General features: G+C 41.1%; 1 protein-coding gene and 1 long non-coding RNA gene across 3 annotated transcripts in view; both read right to left on the reverse strand.

Moving 5' to 3' along the window:
- Window positions 1–205: 205 nt before the first annotated feature.
- On the reverse strand, window positions 206–7,701 carry LOC130917851 (uncharacterized). Its single transcript, XM_057839588.1, has 2 exons — window positions 813–7,701; window positions 206–334 (listed from the first exon to the last, which is right to left on the reverse strand). The coding sequence occupies exon 1, from the start codon at window positions 7,357–7,359 to the stop codon at window positions 6,031–6,033; it is 1,329 nt and encodes a 442-aa protein (XP_057695571.1). The 5' UTR covers window positions 7,360–7,701; the 3' UTR covers window positions 206–334; window positions 813–6,030.
- Window positions 333–15,073, reverse strand: part of LOC130917854 (uncharacterized) — a 28,477-nt gene continuing 13,736 nt past the window's right edge. For both annotated transcript variants that reach the window (XR_009063525.1, XR_009063524.1), the window contains one exon: window positions 333–918. This is a non-coding gene — a long non-coding RNA (uncharacterized LOC130917854). The remainder of the gene's footprint in view (window positions 919–15,073) is intronic.

Consider the following 15,073-nt stretch of genomic DNA (forward strand, 5'->3'; position numbering starts at 1 on the left):
TGAGTTCCACCCTTTTTCAAGACAAGCTGATGTTTGAGTCTCTGTCCAGCAATTTCAGTCTTTAATGGCGTGGAAATTGGCAGCACTAGCATGAGAATGTCCACATTGTCCACCTTCATGGGCTTAGGGGCTTTGTCTTGCCTTCCTCTCCAGGCCCTTATTGGTGGTTCGACCAGTTCTCGTCACAGTAGGCCATATGGCTATTGTTGTTGTGGAGACTGCTGCTGTAGTTAGTGCCAGGGTGCCAGGCCACGTCCTCCTCTGCTCATGGAGGTCTGTAGCTTCCTCTTTGGGGTGTGGCCTCTCTGGGTCTTGCTCGTGGTTGCTGCTGCATCTGTTGGGGAGCAGTACATTGTCGGTACCAGTGTCCGCATGACCACTTTGAAGCAAGTTGGGTCTGGTGTCTGATGACTCTTCCCCTGCCTCCTTTGGGGAAGCCCCTAATACGACTCCCGCCTAAACTCCTCGTCGGTGCCTATGCCATCCACATTTGGTTCACCATCTCAGCCTTTCTTTTCTTCTTTCCCTTCTTGTTTGTTATCCAAGACTACTTATCTAACCTGTGTAAACTGCAACTTCAGGAGCTGTTTCCGCATGTATTTTACTTGATCCTACATGTATTTTACTTTATCCGAGGATTTGTGGTGTCTGTAAAAAATTCAAATTGTGAATTACGCGTCGATTAAAAAAACTATTACCTTCCTCTAATCGGCCACAGTCCTCAGTAAATTTTGTTTCCAACTTCGGCTGTTAGCTTATCTAATAAAGCAATGCAAGAACACGCTGTCTTAATGCGTCATCTATCTTAATACTTATGCATTAGTCGAGGTGAGAACTGGGATCCATCGGAGGTTAGAAGTCAGGGGGCTTCAGCAGTCTGTGTGGAGGATGAGAACATGTCTCGGACGACAGCGATCACTGGAGTGGCAAAAAAGGCAAAAAATTTTAAGTTCAACATTACTTAAACCAAAACGAGACAGAATGTTATCCGATTGGTGAAAAGAAATAAAAGAAGCTTCTTTTGAAATGTCAATACCCTTTATTAAATATCACTTTCCTTCAAAGTGTATTTTGTTCTTCTGAAACCATTCCGGATTTACTTCTGTGTTTTGGGATCATTGTCTTGTTGCAGCATCCATTCTCTTTTTAGCTTCAACTGTCTGACAGACGGCCTCAGATTTTCCTGCAAAACATCCTGATAAGCTTTTGAATTCATTCTTCCATTAATGATTGCAAGATGTCCAGGCCCTGAGGAAGCAAAACAGCAAATCATGATGCTCCCTCCACCATACTTCACGGTGGGGATGAGGTGTTGATGTTGGTGAGCTGTTCCATTTTGTTGTTTGTTACTCCCAAACAATTCAACTTTGGTTTCATCAGTCCACAAAATATTTTTGCCAAAACTTCTGTGGAGTGTCCAAGTGCCTTTTTGCGAACATTAAACGAGCAACAATGTCTTTTTAGACAGCAGTGGCTTCCTCTGTGGAGTCCTCCCATGAACACAATTCTTGGCTATAGTTTTACATATAGTTGATGTGTGCACAGAGATATCAGACTGTGCCAGTGATTTCTGTAAGTCTTTGGCACACACTCTAGGGTTCTTTTTTTATTTTTTTTTTTAATCTCTGAGTATTCTGCGCTGAACTCTTGGCATCATCTTTGGTGGACGGCCACTCCTTGGGAGAGAAGCAACAGTGCCAAACTCCATTCGTAGACAACTTTTCTGACTGTCAATTGATGATCATCCAGACTTTTAGACGTGGTTTTGTTTTCTTTCCCACCTTTGTACAAATCAACAATCCTTCAGACAGCTCTTTTGACCAAGCACATGGTGCACATCAGACAATGCTTCAAGACATTTCTTACCAGGTGTGTGTGTCATAGTGGGCAGGTTAACTTTAAACCACTCATCAGTAATTGGTCACACAACTTACTTAAAATATTTGGTAAAAATTGGTTTTAATTGCTCTTTAAGTCTCCTTAGGCAGAGGGTTCACCGACTTATTTTTCCAGCTTCTGTCATCATTTGCATGCTATCTTCATTAAAATATGAAGACCTATAAATGTTTGGGTTGTTTTAGTTAAAGCAGACACTTTTTTCCTCTGGTTGATTTTGACAAAGATCAGATCGCATTTGATCGTGATTTTATGCAGAAATGTGAGAAATTCCAAAAGGTTCAGATACTTTTTCATACCACTGTGGAGTATTAAAAAAAAAAAAAAAAAAAAAAAAACTTTTATTTATTTCTTAATATTTAACTCACTGCCTGCCATTGACAATGACATATGTTCAATTTATTTGTACTGGAAGGACTAGCTGTAAATGTTCATCTTTCAGTGCGATTGACAGCGCTACATGTCCAGTTCATTTTGACGGCCGTTGACCTCTCGGTCAAAATGGATTGGATGTCTAGCACTGTCAATGGCAGCCGATTAGTTATATGAGTGCTATTTAAAGGATTAAAGCCAAGCCAAGCTCTCCTATTTTAATGCATACATTGCACTACCCTCCCCTCAGAATCCCATCACGGTGCTGGATAATGGCTGCCAGCCGGGAACCTGGCGGCCACAGTAATAGGGTGGTGGGCGGGTCCCACACTTTTTCCCTATGGCGTGGCTCCTGGGGCGTGGCCTACCCTCTGCCTGGGCTGCCGGCCGCGGGAGTGGGGGGAGGTCAGGGCTCCAATCTAGCGTCTCACGTGTTCTGGCGTTCTCCCTTAGTTCTCGTTTTGTAATAAATACAACAAACTTCAACATCTGTGTTTGGATCCATATTTAATGGCTCGCCGTTCCTAACAGATAGTAATCCAAGGTGTCAAATTGTCAATGAGTATAGTCAAGCTAATCGTGGTCATTCAGTCCAAAGTCATGTCGTGTGGTCAAATAAACAAAAAATGCAAACTTTGCGTCTTCAAACTTTCAAACAAACAAAACAATAAACTCGCAACTCTGCGGTCATCTATAACATACACGTGCGTTTGCATGCGGTTGAAAAACTAGTATATCCGCCAGCGTTCCACACCTGCGCGGAGTAAGTCATTGATTTCTACGCGCATAGTGTTGACGTCGTCACCCATATTGGCAGCACTGCCACATTACGTCACTCAACACAAAAACTGCTCCAACACACCGGCCCCTATTATGATGGGCAAAGCGAAAATAATAATACTCAAAGTTGGAGCATTCAAAGAAAACAACAAATACACAAAATGATCCATTGCACTTTCATGAGTGCATCAAACAGGTCTTTACTGGCTGGCTGGAACCAGCTAACAAATTTTACTTATTGGTCTCTCAATAAGATTGGTCAGCATCTGAAGTTTCATACTTGTCATAATTCCTCTTGGGTCAGGGTTTGTATTCACCACTCTGACAATGACCCAAGATCCTCTTGTAGAGTTGGCATCAGCAATAAAAACGACATCTCCTTCAACAAAGTTTCTGCTATTTTTGTTCCATTTATGGCGTTTTAACCTGTTTTTTCTTCTTAATCGCTTCAGTTTTTTCTTCTGCCCCGAAGTTGGAGGACATCCTCTTCTTGGCCTTTTTTCTCATATTTCTCTTCAACAACCTCTCCCTTTGGAGATGTCTCTTCCATCTTTTCAGCTTCTCTATTGTCAGGTGAAGGTTTCCTTTTATTCTTCTTCGGCTTCACTTTCATCTGCCTCTTTCCATCTGGTGCTGCCGCGGGTACTTTATTCTTAGCTCGTTTCACGGTTTTCTTTTTTGTTATCGTCGATTCATCCTCTTTGGCTACATCTCTTTTCATTATTGTCTTGTGTTTCATGTTCTCATTCTCTTCACTCACAACAGGTATTTTCTTCTTTTCGTTCTTTATTTGTGGGGTTATCTTTATTTTTGCCTCCATTGTAATATTTTCAATTTGTCTCACCTTATCTTTAAATTCTGTCTTCTTACGTTCTCTTTTCTTTTTGATCTTTATGATTCCTTTTCATTGATTTTGTCTGGCATCTGTAACGTGAGAACTATTTGTAAAATGGGTGTCTTTTTTTTGCTTTCATGGCTCTTTTTCCCACTCTCTTGTCACCAAGGCTGGTAGTTTGATGTGACCTTTCCCCGTTCTTAGTTGCCTCTTTTCTGTCAATCGGCTTTTTGTTTTCCTTTTTGTCAATTCCGTTTTTACTATTTGCACCTTCTTCATATGGGTTCCACAAGATCATCCAAATTTACTACTGAAATATGATGTAAGTAGTAATTAATTAAGTAATTAATTATAGTTACAAATTACTTCTCCCAAAAAGTAATTGCGTTAGTAACTCAATTACCTGAATGTAAGAGTAATTAGTTACTTGGCAAAGTAATTGGTGATAATTACTTTTTTTTTTTTTTTCCCCTCAAAAAAAAAAAAAAAAAAAAACATTGGCCACACGATGTGAAGTTTTTTGTGAAGGTTTTTGGTACAATTGGCCCGAGCCCAATTCTTTACCCTAATTTACCCTTTACCCTGAATCAACTGTTAAAAGTTGTTAAAATTGCTCCCATTATTGCATTAGTTCCCTTCGCTCTACTTTCGACATATGAAAATTTTAAAACTGTTTCATCATTTAAAGATAGATTCAAGTCAAGATTTTGCCGATTTAGAAGTATTTTAGATAAAAAGTTACTTAGGTTCGCTAGGAAGGTTCTCTACAACAGAGCCGTCCTAAAAAGTCTACTGCTTTAAGATGGCGGCTGTCTACTAACTCATTTAGTACCATGTCTGTCATTTTGCATCTAGTTATATCTATGTACAGTACATGTGAGATCTACCATGTCTTCCATATCTACCATAACATGCGGGCGTAGTTTGTACTAGCTATCAGCTACAACATGTATTATTGGAGCTACCTAGCATCGCGTTTGCTCGGCGTCACAACCTTCTTGCCTCCTCCCTACTCCTGCTCTGCTCTGTCGTCTCGGTGAGTCCGTCTCCCTCAGACTTTTCGACCAATATAGTAACGCATAGTAACGCATGCCTTTCCGTCCTCAGTAACGGTAACGGCGTTGCCAAGATGAGAAAAGTAATTAATTAGATTACCCACTACTGAAAAAAATAACGCCGTTAGTAACGCCGTTATATTGTAACGCCGTTATTAACAACACTGATGATGACTATGTACCTGTTCATCTGTGCCATTGCAGGTATTCATAAGTCCATTAACCACCCATCCTAACCTGGTCTTAACAGCATATGGTCCATTGTCTCGTCTCTGCTGTTGATAACCTTCCACGGTTCCATGGTTTGGGGGGCATTTGTTCCAATTAAAAGGTCACCTTGCGAGTCGATATGGGTGAATTTCACCTCCTTTAGGTAATCCCATCCATTCAGTGATTCTAATTTTGGAATTTGCTAATTTGTTACAGGTATCTTTTCTTGGGTGTATACTGCTGGCAACCTTATGAAATCATTTCCTTCCAGATTGGAAACTTCGAGGCCTAATATTTTTTCCACATTTGTCATTCTTGCCCAAGTGTTTTCAGTAGAATTCTTGATTTCCTTCCGTTAGCATTCAGTCTTTGCAGGGCTGTTGTGCAAAATGTTGCTGTGCCACCTGGATCCAGAAAAGCATACATTTTGATACACTTGTTGCCATTTGACATTTTCACTTGTACGGGAACGATGGCCAATGTTTGAGTACCACCGGCCCCGGTTTGAAGGTGCTTCTCTAAAGACACAAAAGCACTAGCTATTGTTGGTGGGTTGTCTGTAGTTGGTGGCTCTTGCTTATCATCCGGCTTTGGCCTTTTAAAGTGTAGCATAGTAGGGTGCTTCAATGTGCAGATTTTGCAGGTGAGTCTTTTTCTGCAGTCTTTGCTACGGTGACCCTTGGTTATGCAGCCAAAACAGATTCCATTTGTTTTGAAAAATTCAACCTTCTCTTCTCGTCTTTTTTTGCTCAGTTCTTTGCAGTCTTCAGTTGCATGGTTCCTTTTACAGTACAGACAGGATTTGTTGGTAGCTGTGATTGGTGCTTGACCTTGAGATGACTCTTCTGCTGCCACGGTGGAAAAGCTGCTCTTGTATGCTGTTTACCCAGATTTTATTTTAGGAGCCAAACTTTTCCTTTTGTCCTTTGGTTTTGATACAGCAGTGTCTTGGATGTTCCCAAACGCTGGGTCACATGCCATTCTTGCCCGTCTTTCAATAAAGTTGACAAGTTGCTTGAACTTGGCTCTTACTTTGGTGCGCTCTTGGTACTCGAAGGCTACAACTCTCCATTTTTCTCTCAACCTAAAGGGGAGTTTAGAAACAATGGTTCTTAGATGAGTGGTGGTGTTTAAGTCGTCGAGGGCTTTTACATCCGCCATGGCGTTAGCACAACTGCGTAGGAATAAACCATATTCCCACAGTGCCACGCGGTCCTCTGATTTAAGCATCTGCCAATTCAAAACCTTTCTTTGGTAGGCTGATGCAATGAGAATATCACTACCATAGTGTCTATGTAATAGCTTCTTTGCTTTGGTGTACCCTTGTGCTGGTGGCATATGGATGCAACTTTGTACGAGCACTCTGGGTTGTCCATCAGTGTACTGGTCTAAAAACAATAATAAATCACGAGCACTGACCGTTTTGCTTTCAATACAATGCTCGAAAGTACGTATAAAAGTGTGATATTGCAGCGGGTCTCCATTCAAGATTGTAAGCTCTTTTGCAGGTATAGTGGAAAGTCTTTGCTCCTTTATTAGCATTTCTGTTATTTCATTTTGTTTTCTCATTATTTTCAACATTTTGGCAGTTGAATCAGTTGGTTTCGAGGTGATCCTGGAATTGATGGGTGTGGCTGCCATGAGTTTGCCTTGTGTGGGCGATTTTATTCTGTCAGGCTTGTGCAACAGTGCTTGAGGACTGGTCCTTCCAAAGTAAGTAGCAGGTGGTGGACGACCAACGATATTTTCACTCTGCTCCTCCTCCTCATCATCTTCTTCATTATCCATACCATATTCACCATCGTCATCATCATCATCACGCTCATTCTTAATATGCCGGTCATAGTCTTCAACATCATCAAGCCCATTATTGAATTTATCATAATCATCATCGTGGGATTCTGTGTCTTTCCGATGCCTTGATTTGTTGCTTCCTTCACTCACGCTCATGAGTTCATAAGTTTTGAGTTTTGCTTCTGCAGCAGCAAGTTGTGTTTCGATAGCCAACATCTCTCTTTTAGCCTTTAATTTAGCATTTAATTTTACTAATTTAGCTTCTTCTCTTTCGAGAGCTTGTGCTTTCCTCAAACCTTCAGCCTGTACTAAAAGTGCAGCTTTCTCTGCTTCAGCGTTGCGCCTGGCGGAGGAGGAAGTTGATGAGCGGCTGCTGCTTTTGCTCATTTTGGTATCCAGCTCCAATTTACTCATCATCCCCACTGACACAAAAGAATCAGGACTTTCCCTTTTGGGCTCTGTTTGTTACTGTTGTTTACTTCAAATTTTTTGTGTATTGTTGCTGTTTAGAGGGATATTCTGTAGTCTGTTGTACCCACTGTCCAATATTTTTTACCTTTTGTAGCCATTTGTTTACTGCTGTTTGAAATTCATGGAACTGAGCAGCCTTGAGTAGGTACCAGTTTGTGTGATCCACATCCCTCTCCTCTCCAGGGAGCATTTCATATAATGTTTTTTGAGAGGCAGTAAATTCATCAATCATTTTGTTAAAATCGCTGTATGATTGTGTGATTATTTCAATGTTATATATAACGCTATATACAGTGCCTTGCAAAAGTATTCGGCCCCCTTGAATCTTGCAACCTTTCACCACATTTCAGGCTTCAAACATAAAGATATGAAATGTAATTTTTTTGTCAAGAATCAACAACAAGTGGGACACAATCGTGAAGTGGAACAACATTTATTGGATAATTTAAACTTTTTTAACAAATAAAAAACTGAAAAGTGGGGCGTGCAATATTATTCGGCCCCTTTACTTTCAGTGCAGCAAACTCACTCCAGAAGTTCAGTGAGGATCTCTGAATGATCCAATGTTGTCCTAAATGACCGATGATGATAAATAGAATCCACCTGTGTGTAATCAAGTCTCCGTATAAATGCACCTGCTCTGTGATAGTCTCAGGGTTCTGTTTAAAGTGCAGAGAGCATTATGAAAACCAAGGAACACACCAGGCAGGTCCGAGATACTGTTATGGAGAAGTTTAAAGCCGGATTTGGATACAAAAAGATTTCCCAAGCTTTAAACATCTCAAGGAGCACTGTGCAAGCCATCATATTGAAATGGAAGGAGCATCAGACCACTGCAAATCGGCCGTCCTTCCAAACTTTCTTCTCAAACAAGGAGAAAACTGATCAGAGATGCAGCCAAGAGGCCCATGATCACTCTGGATGAACTTCAGAGATCTACAGCTGAGGTGGGAGAGTCTGTCCATAGGACAACAATCAGTCGTACACTGCACAAATCTGGCCTTTATGGAAGAGTGGCAAGAAGAAAGCCATTTCTCAAAGATATCCATAAAAAGTCTCGTTTAAGGTTTGCCACAAGCCACCTGGGAGACACACCAAACATGTGGAAGAAGGTGCTCTGGTCAGATGAAACCAAAATTGAACTTTTTGGCCACAATGCAAAATGATATGTTTGGCGTAAAAGCAACACAGCTCATCACCCTGAACACACCATCCCCACTGTCAAACATGGTGGTGGCAGCATCATGGTTTGGGCCTGCTTTTCTTCAGCAGGGACAGGGAAGATGGTTAAACTTGACGGGAAGATGGATGCAGCCAAATACAGGAACATTCTGGAAGAAAACCTGTTGGTATCTGCACAAGACCTGAGACTGGGATGGAGATTTATCTTCCAACAGGACAATGATCCAAAACATAAAGCCAAATTTACAATGGAATGGTTCAAAAATAAACGTATCCAGGTGTTAGAATGGCCAAGTCAAAGTCCAGACCTGAATCCAATGGAGAATCTGTGGAAAGAGCTGAAGACTGCTGTTCACAAACACTCTCCATCCAACCTCACTGAGCTCGAGCTGTTTTGCAAGGAAGAATGGGCAAGAATGTCAGTCTCTCGATGTGCAAAACTGATAGAAACATACCCCAAGCGACTTGCAGCTGTAATTGGAGCAAAAGGTGGCGCTACAAAGTATTAACGCAAGGGGGCCGAATAATATTGCACGCCCCACTTTTCAGTTTTTTATTTGTTAAAAAAGTTTAAATTATCCAATAAATTTTGTTCCACTTCACGATTGTGTCCCACTTGTTGTTGATTCTTGACAAAAAATTAAAATTTTGTATCTTTATGTTTGAAGCCTGAAATGTGGCGAAAGGTTGCAAGGTTCAAGGGGGCCGAATACTTTTGCAAGGCACTGTAATTCATCTTTGATGTCAATTGTCTATATTTAGCAGCTCTCTGCTTCATGAATCCTTCTAATTTATTCTTCAAGGCCTTTTTAGTTAATTTGGACTTTCTCTTTTCATGTCCAACGTGTTTGGAATTTACTTTATCCGGTTCTGGTGGGTTTTGTTTATTACCAGCCATTTTTTCACCGTCGTGATGATTGGGATTAATTTCAACGAGTTCTTGTTCAGCAGCGTGGCAATTCACAACGCCTATTTGAGTCGTGCTTTTGACAGCATCATCCATTTCAATAGTTTGGTCTGCACCCCCTTTCATATCACTTGTGCGGGACATTGTGCTGACCGTTTCACAAACAACCCAGTGTGCCTATAAATGCAAACTTTCGTACCTGTTTACGTTTACTACCTGGTTTAATGTGCGGGAGCGTTCAGCGCAACATCAAAAATACGAGACATCTGCCTCTAACCATATTAAAACACCGTCCGTTCAATAATCTGTGACGTCAATTCAATCCGCTTCTTCATGCAACAATCATTGTTAAGCGTTCATCGCGACATCCAATACAAACATCCGGACTGGCAATCATATCAAAACTCCGTATTGTAACGCACTTGCCCCGACCAGTCACGCAATCCGTTCAACTCGTAAACAATTAATCAATCAATCAAGCCAATCCATTCGGCCACTCCACGGCGTTTTATCCTCAGTGGCGCCACCAGGGGATGGCCAGGGTTGGCCACGGCCACCCCTATAAACTGGTTGGCCACCCCACTTGCCAGTATATCGTTAGATTGCAGCATCTGTTATGCATTTCATGCCAAATGAAAGCATCGATTTTGTTTTGTTAAATGTAGGGCTGTCAAATTTATCGCGTTAACGGGCGGTAATTTTTTAAAATTAATCACGGGAAAATATTTATCGCAATTAATGCATTCGCGATACGACTCATTCACGCTTTGCCGCATTACTTATATACAGAGATAAGAGGCAGTGTCAAGTGAGTGGAGTAGATACAACCATTCATTGGGGCTGTGCTTTTAATTAACAAAAGCTTTGTCATCTCTCACACAGCAACTATAAATATTGTGGGAAGCGATGTGGGGAAGAATGACAGGAGTTGATCCTTTTCTTAACACCCTGTAGTGTACCCAACGCAGAGAAGATATAGCATTTGCAGCCACCACACACAGTCATGGTTGCACCACTCCCCATCATGCATTTGGGCAGAACAGTTAAGTCGCTGCAGTATCACTTACTGAACGCTCAACAAATACACTAGATGGCAATATTTAGTCACAATATACAAACTCACCTTTATCCTTTAAGAATTACAAGTCTTTCTACCCGTGGATCCCTTTCACAGAAAGAATGTTAATAATAATGCCATCTTGTGGATTTATTGTTATAATAAACAAATACAGTACTTATGTACAGTATGTTGAATGCATATACAGTATCGGTCTTATCTTTCCATTCCAACAATAATTTACAGAAAAATATGGCATATTTTAAAGATGGTTTGAATTGCGATTAATTATGATTAATTAATTTTTAAGCTGTGTTAACTCGATTAAAAAATTTTAATCGTTTGACAGCCCTAGTAAAATGTACACCTTATGCCTAATATACACATAACGCAATAAAACAGAATTGCTGTGGAACTCAAAATGTTGACTGGACAGTTCTGGACTATGCACATTAAATCATTAGTAACATCAAATATTACACAATACACCAAAGTATAACAGTAGCCGTGTCCTTAAGTCTTTCTGATATTTTTCCCCTGACCTTTTTACTGCAATAATTTAATGAAAACCTGAAATTATGGCTTTTCGTTTTGGCCACCCCAAGATTTTAAGTGGCGCCATCTGGCCACTCCTATGAAAATCACCTCTGGAGGCGTCACTGTTTATCCTCAAACGGCATTAATTTATTCCTTCGGTAGTTTTCAACTTTTGTTCTGACATTTTTCAATATACGATGGTTTAGGAATGTTTCAACGTGCACTCACCATGTGTTGATGTCAGGCGGCAGGATCAGACAAAAACGCCGTGGCCGATGGTAAACCAAGGTGTCAAATTGTCAATGAGTATAGTCAAGCTAATCGTGCTCATTCAGTCCAAAGTCATGTCGCATGGTCAAATAACAAACAAAAAATGCAAACTTTGTGTCTTCAAACTTTCAAACAAACAAAACAATATACTCGCAACTCTGTGGTCATCTATAACATACACGTGCGTTTGCATGCGGTTGAAAAACTATATACGCCAGCGTTCCACACCTGTGCTGAGTAAGTCATTGATTTACACGCGCATAGTGGTGACGTCATCACCCCATATTGGCGGCACTGCCACATTATGTCACTCAACACAAAAACTGCTCCAACAAATAGTAACACACAGGCACTAAGGAAACTAACTTTAATCAGATTACCGGTTTAGAAAAATCAACGCCTAGATTACTCGTTACTGAAAAAAGTAATCAGATCAGATTACAGTAACGCGTTACGACTGACAACACTGACGACTGACACTTACAGTGGGGCAAATAAGTATTTAGTCAACCACCAATTGTACAAGTTCTCCTACTTGAAAAGATTAGAGAGGCCTGTAATTGTCAACATGGGTAAACCTCAACCATGAGAGACAGAATGTGGAAAGAAAAAACAGAAAATCACATCGTTTGATTTTTAAAATAATTATTTCCAAATTAGAGTGGAAAATAAGTATTTGGTCACCTACAAACAAGCAAGATTTTTGGCTGTCAAAGAGGTCTAAATTCTTTTAACGAGGTCTAACGAGGCTCCACTTGTTACCTGTATTAATGGCACCTGTTTTAACTCATTATCGGTATAAAAGACACCTGTCCACAAGCTCAGTCAGTCACACTCCAAACTCCACTATGGCCAAGACCAAAGAGCTGTCGAAGGACACCAGAGACAAAATTGTAGACCTGCACCAGGCTGGGAAGACTGAATCTGCAATAGGTAAAACGCTTGGTGTAAAGAAATCAACTTTGGGAGCAATTATTAGAAAATGGAAGACATACAGGACCACTGATAATCTCCCTCAATCTGAGGCTCCCTGCAAGATCTCACCCCGTGGCGTCAAAATGATAACAAGAACGGTGAGCAAAATCCCAGAACCACACGGGGGGACCTAGTGAATGACCTACAGAGAGCTGGGACCACAGTAACAAAGGCTACTATCAATAACACAATGCGCCGCCAGGGACTCAAATCCTGCACTGCCAGACGTGTCCCCCTGCTGAAGAAAGTACACGTCCAGGCCCGGCTGCGGTTCACTAGAGAGCATTTGGATGATCCAGAAGAGGACTTGGGAGAATGTGTTATGGTCAGATGAAACCGAAATAGAACTTTTTAGTAGAAACACAGGTTCTCGTGTTTGGGGGAGAAAGAATACTGAATTGCATCGGAAGAACACCATACCCACTGTGAAGCAAGGGGGTGGAAACATCATGCTTTGGGGCTGTTTTTCTGCAAAGGGACCAGGACGACTGATCTGTGTAAAGGAAAGAATGAATGGGGACCGTGTGTTGAGAGATTTTGAGTGAAAATCTCCTGCCACCAGCAAGGGCATTGCAGATGAGACGTGGGTTGGGTCTTTCAGCATGACAATGATCCCTAACACACAGCCAGGGCAACAAAGAAGTGGCTTCGTAAGAAGCATTTCAAGGTCCTGGAGTGGCCTAGCCAGTCTCCAGATCTCAACCCCATTGAAAATCTGTGGAGGGAGTTGGAAGTCCGTGTTGCCCAACGACAGCCCCAAAACATCACTGCTCTAGAGGAGATCTGCATGGAGGAATGGCCATAATACCGTTAATGCCAACAAAGGGTACATAACAAAGTATTGAGATGAACTTTTGGTATTGACCAAATACTTATTTTCCACCATGATTTGCAAATAAATTCTTTAAAAATCAAACAATGTGAATTTCTGTTTTTTTCCACATTCTGTCTCTCATGGTTGAGGTTTACCCATGTTGACAATTACAGGACTCTCTAATATTTGCAAGTGGGAGAACTTGCACAATTAGTGGTTGACTAAATACTTATTTGCCCCACTGTACAAAGGAGAATATAAAGCAGTCGGATATACAACAACAACAACAAAACAAAAAAAAAAAAAAAAAAAAAAAAAAGAAGCTCTATGTATCCATTCTGGCTGAGGGCTGACCTGGACAATGTGGATCATTACATATATTCCTCTTTCATCCATTCATTTTCCTAAAAGCAAGGGGCATTATTTGCTAGCAGATGCTTATCCCGGCTTTCATCAAGCAAAAAGGCTTACGGAGATCGTCAAGGGTTTTGATTCACCAAATGATCGTCAAGGGTATTGATTCACTAAAACCATTCAACTGTTCTTATCGGGCTGCAAAGACACTTCTGGTAATGCTGTAATTCTCCTGCTTTCTTTGTAATGCCTTGAAAAAAAACTAAAAACCTGGGAGGAAGTGAAAGCTTTATTGATCAGGTTACATGAAAGAACACCAAAAGGAACACGACGGGCCCAAGTACACCGCATGCGTGATCGTTGCGGTTCCGGTCCGACTCCGGTAAAAAATAGCGCCGGAGCCAATCCGTTCCCATTATATCCTATTGTTCAACGTATACCGGCTGCGTCAGTGCTCCGGATTCACTGCGAACCACCTCCGGCGTGCCGCATGCCCGCGGGATGGTATAGGCTATTTTCTATTTTTGCCGGACACGCATCCGACAAAATGGGCGGGTGGGCCTGACGTCAAAAGCCCAGGTGCCTAATCACGGTTTAAACACGAGCGAAGATGGATGATGAGCGCTTCATCATGGAGGTGGAAAGTCACAAAGTGATATACGATGCAGCAGGTCGTTACTATAAGGACAGCATTAAAAGCGAAACTGCAAAGTGTCCTATTATGTGTGTTTTTCTGGCAATGATATCAAACACACGACGTGCTAAGCAAAAAAAAATAAAAAAATAAATTTTAAAAAAGCGTATGTGGAAGTGGTTCCACTGCAGAAATTCTCGTGCCCGGCGCACAAACAATCTTGGGAAAAGTACGAAAGAGAAAAAAAGAGACACCCACAAGTTTCGACCTGGTGGTCTATTCAAGACGTTTCTCTTTCTTTCCTACATTTCACTTGACTCTTCATAGAAAAAACAACAGTTTGCGCTGGGCACATGAATCTGCAGTGTTGAGACACCAATTCCAAGTACGCTGTTTTTTTTAGTTCGTGTCGTATATAATTCGCTATCCATTTTATAAATATGACAGATTATTTATCAGTTGTTCATAACAGCTCTATGAGATGTTATGTGCCACAAATTTTAAATGCGCACAAAGATATAAACGCACCGACACAACCAAGGGCATAATACCCCCCCTTCCCTCCACACACGGAGCCCTGATCTCAACATGATGCAGTCAATCTGGAATTAAGAGACAGACACAACTAAAATATTGTAGCGTCGCCAGTGGCACCTCCAGAAATTTTTCATTGGGGTGGCCAGATGGGGCCACTTAAAATCTTGGGGTGACCAAAATTAAAGCCATAATTTCAGGTTTTCATTATATTATTGCAGTAAAAAGGTCAGGGGAAAACTATCAGAAAGACTTAAGGACACGGCTACTGATATACTTTGGTGTATTGTGTAATATTTGATGTTACTAATGATTTAATGTGCATAGTCCATAACTGTCCAGTCAACATTTCGAGTTCCACAACAATTCTGTTTTATTGTGTTATGTATATATTAG

The sequence above is a fragment of the Corythoichthys intestinalis genome, chromosome 6 (genome assembly GCF_030265065.1).
Source record: "Corythoichthys intestinalis isolate RoL2023-P3 chromosome 6, ASM3026506v1, whole genome shotgun sequence".
Lineage (NCBI taxonomy): Eukaryota > Metazoa > Chordata > Actinopteri > Syngnathiformes > Syngnathidae > Corythoichthys > Corythoichthys intestinalis.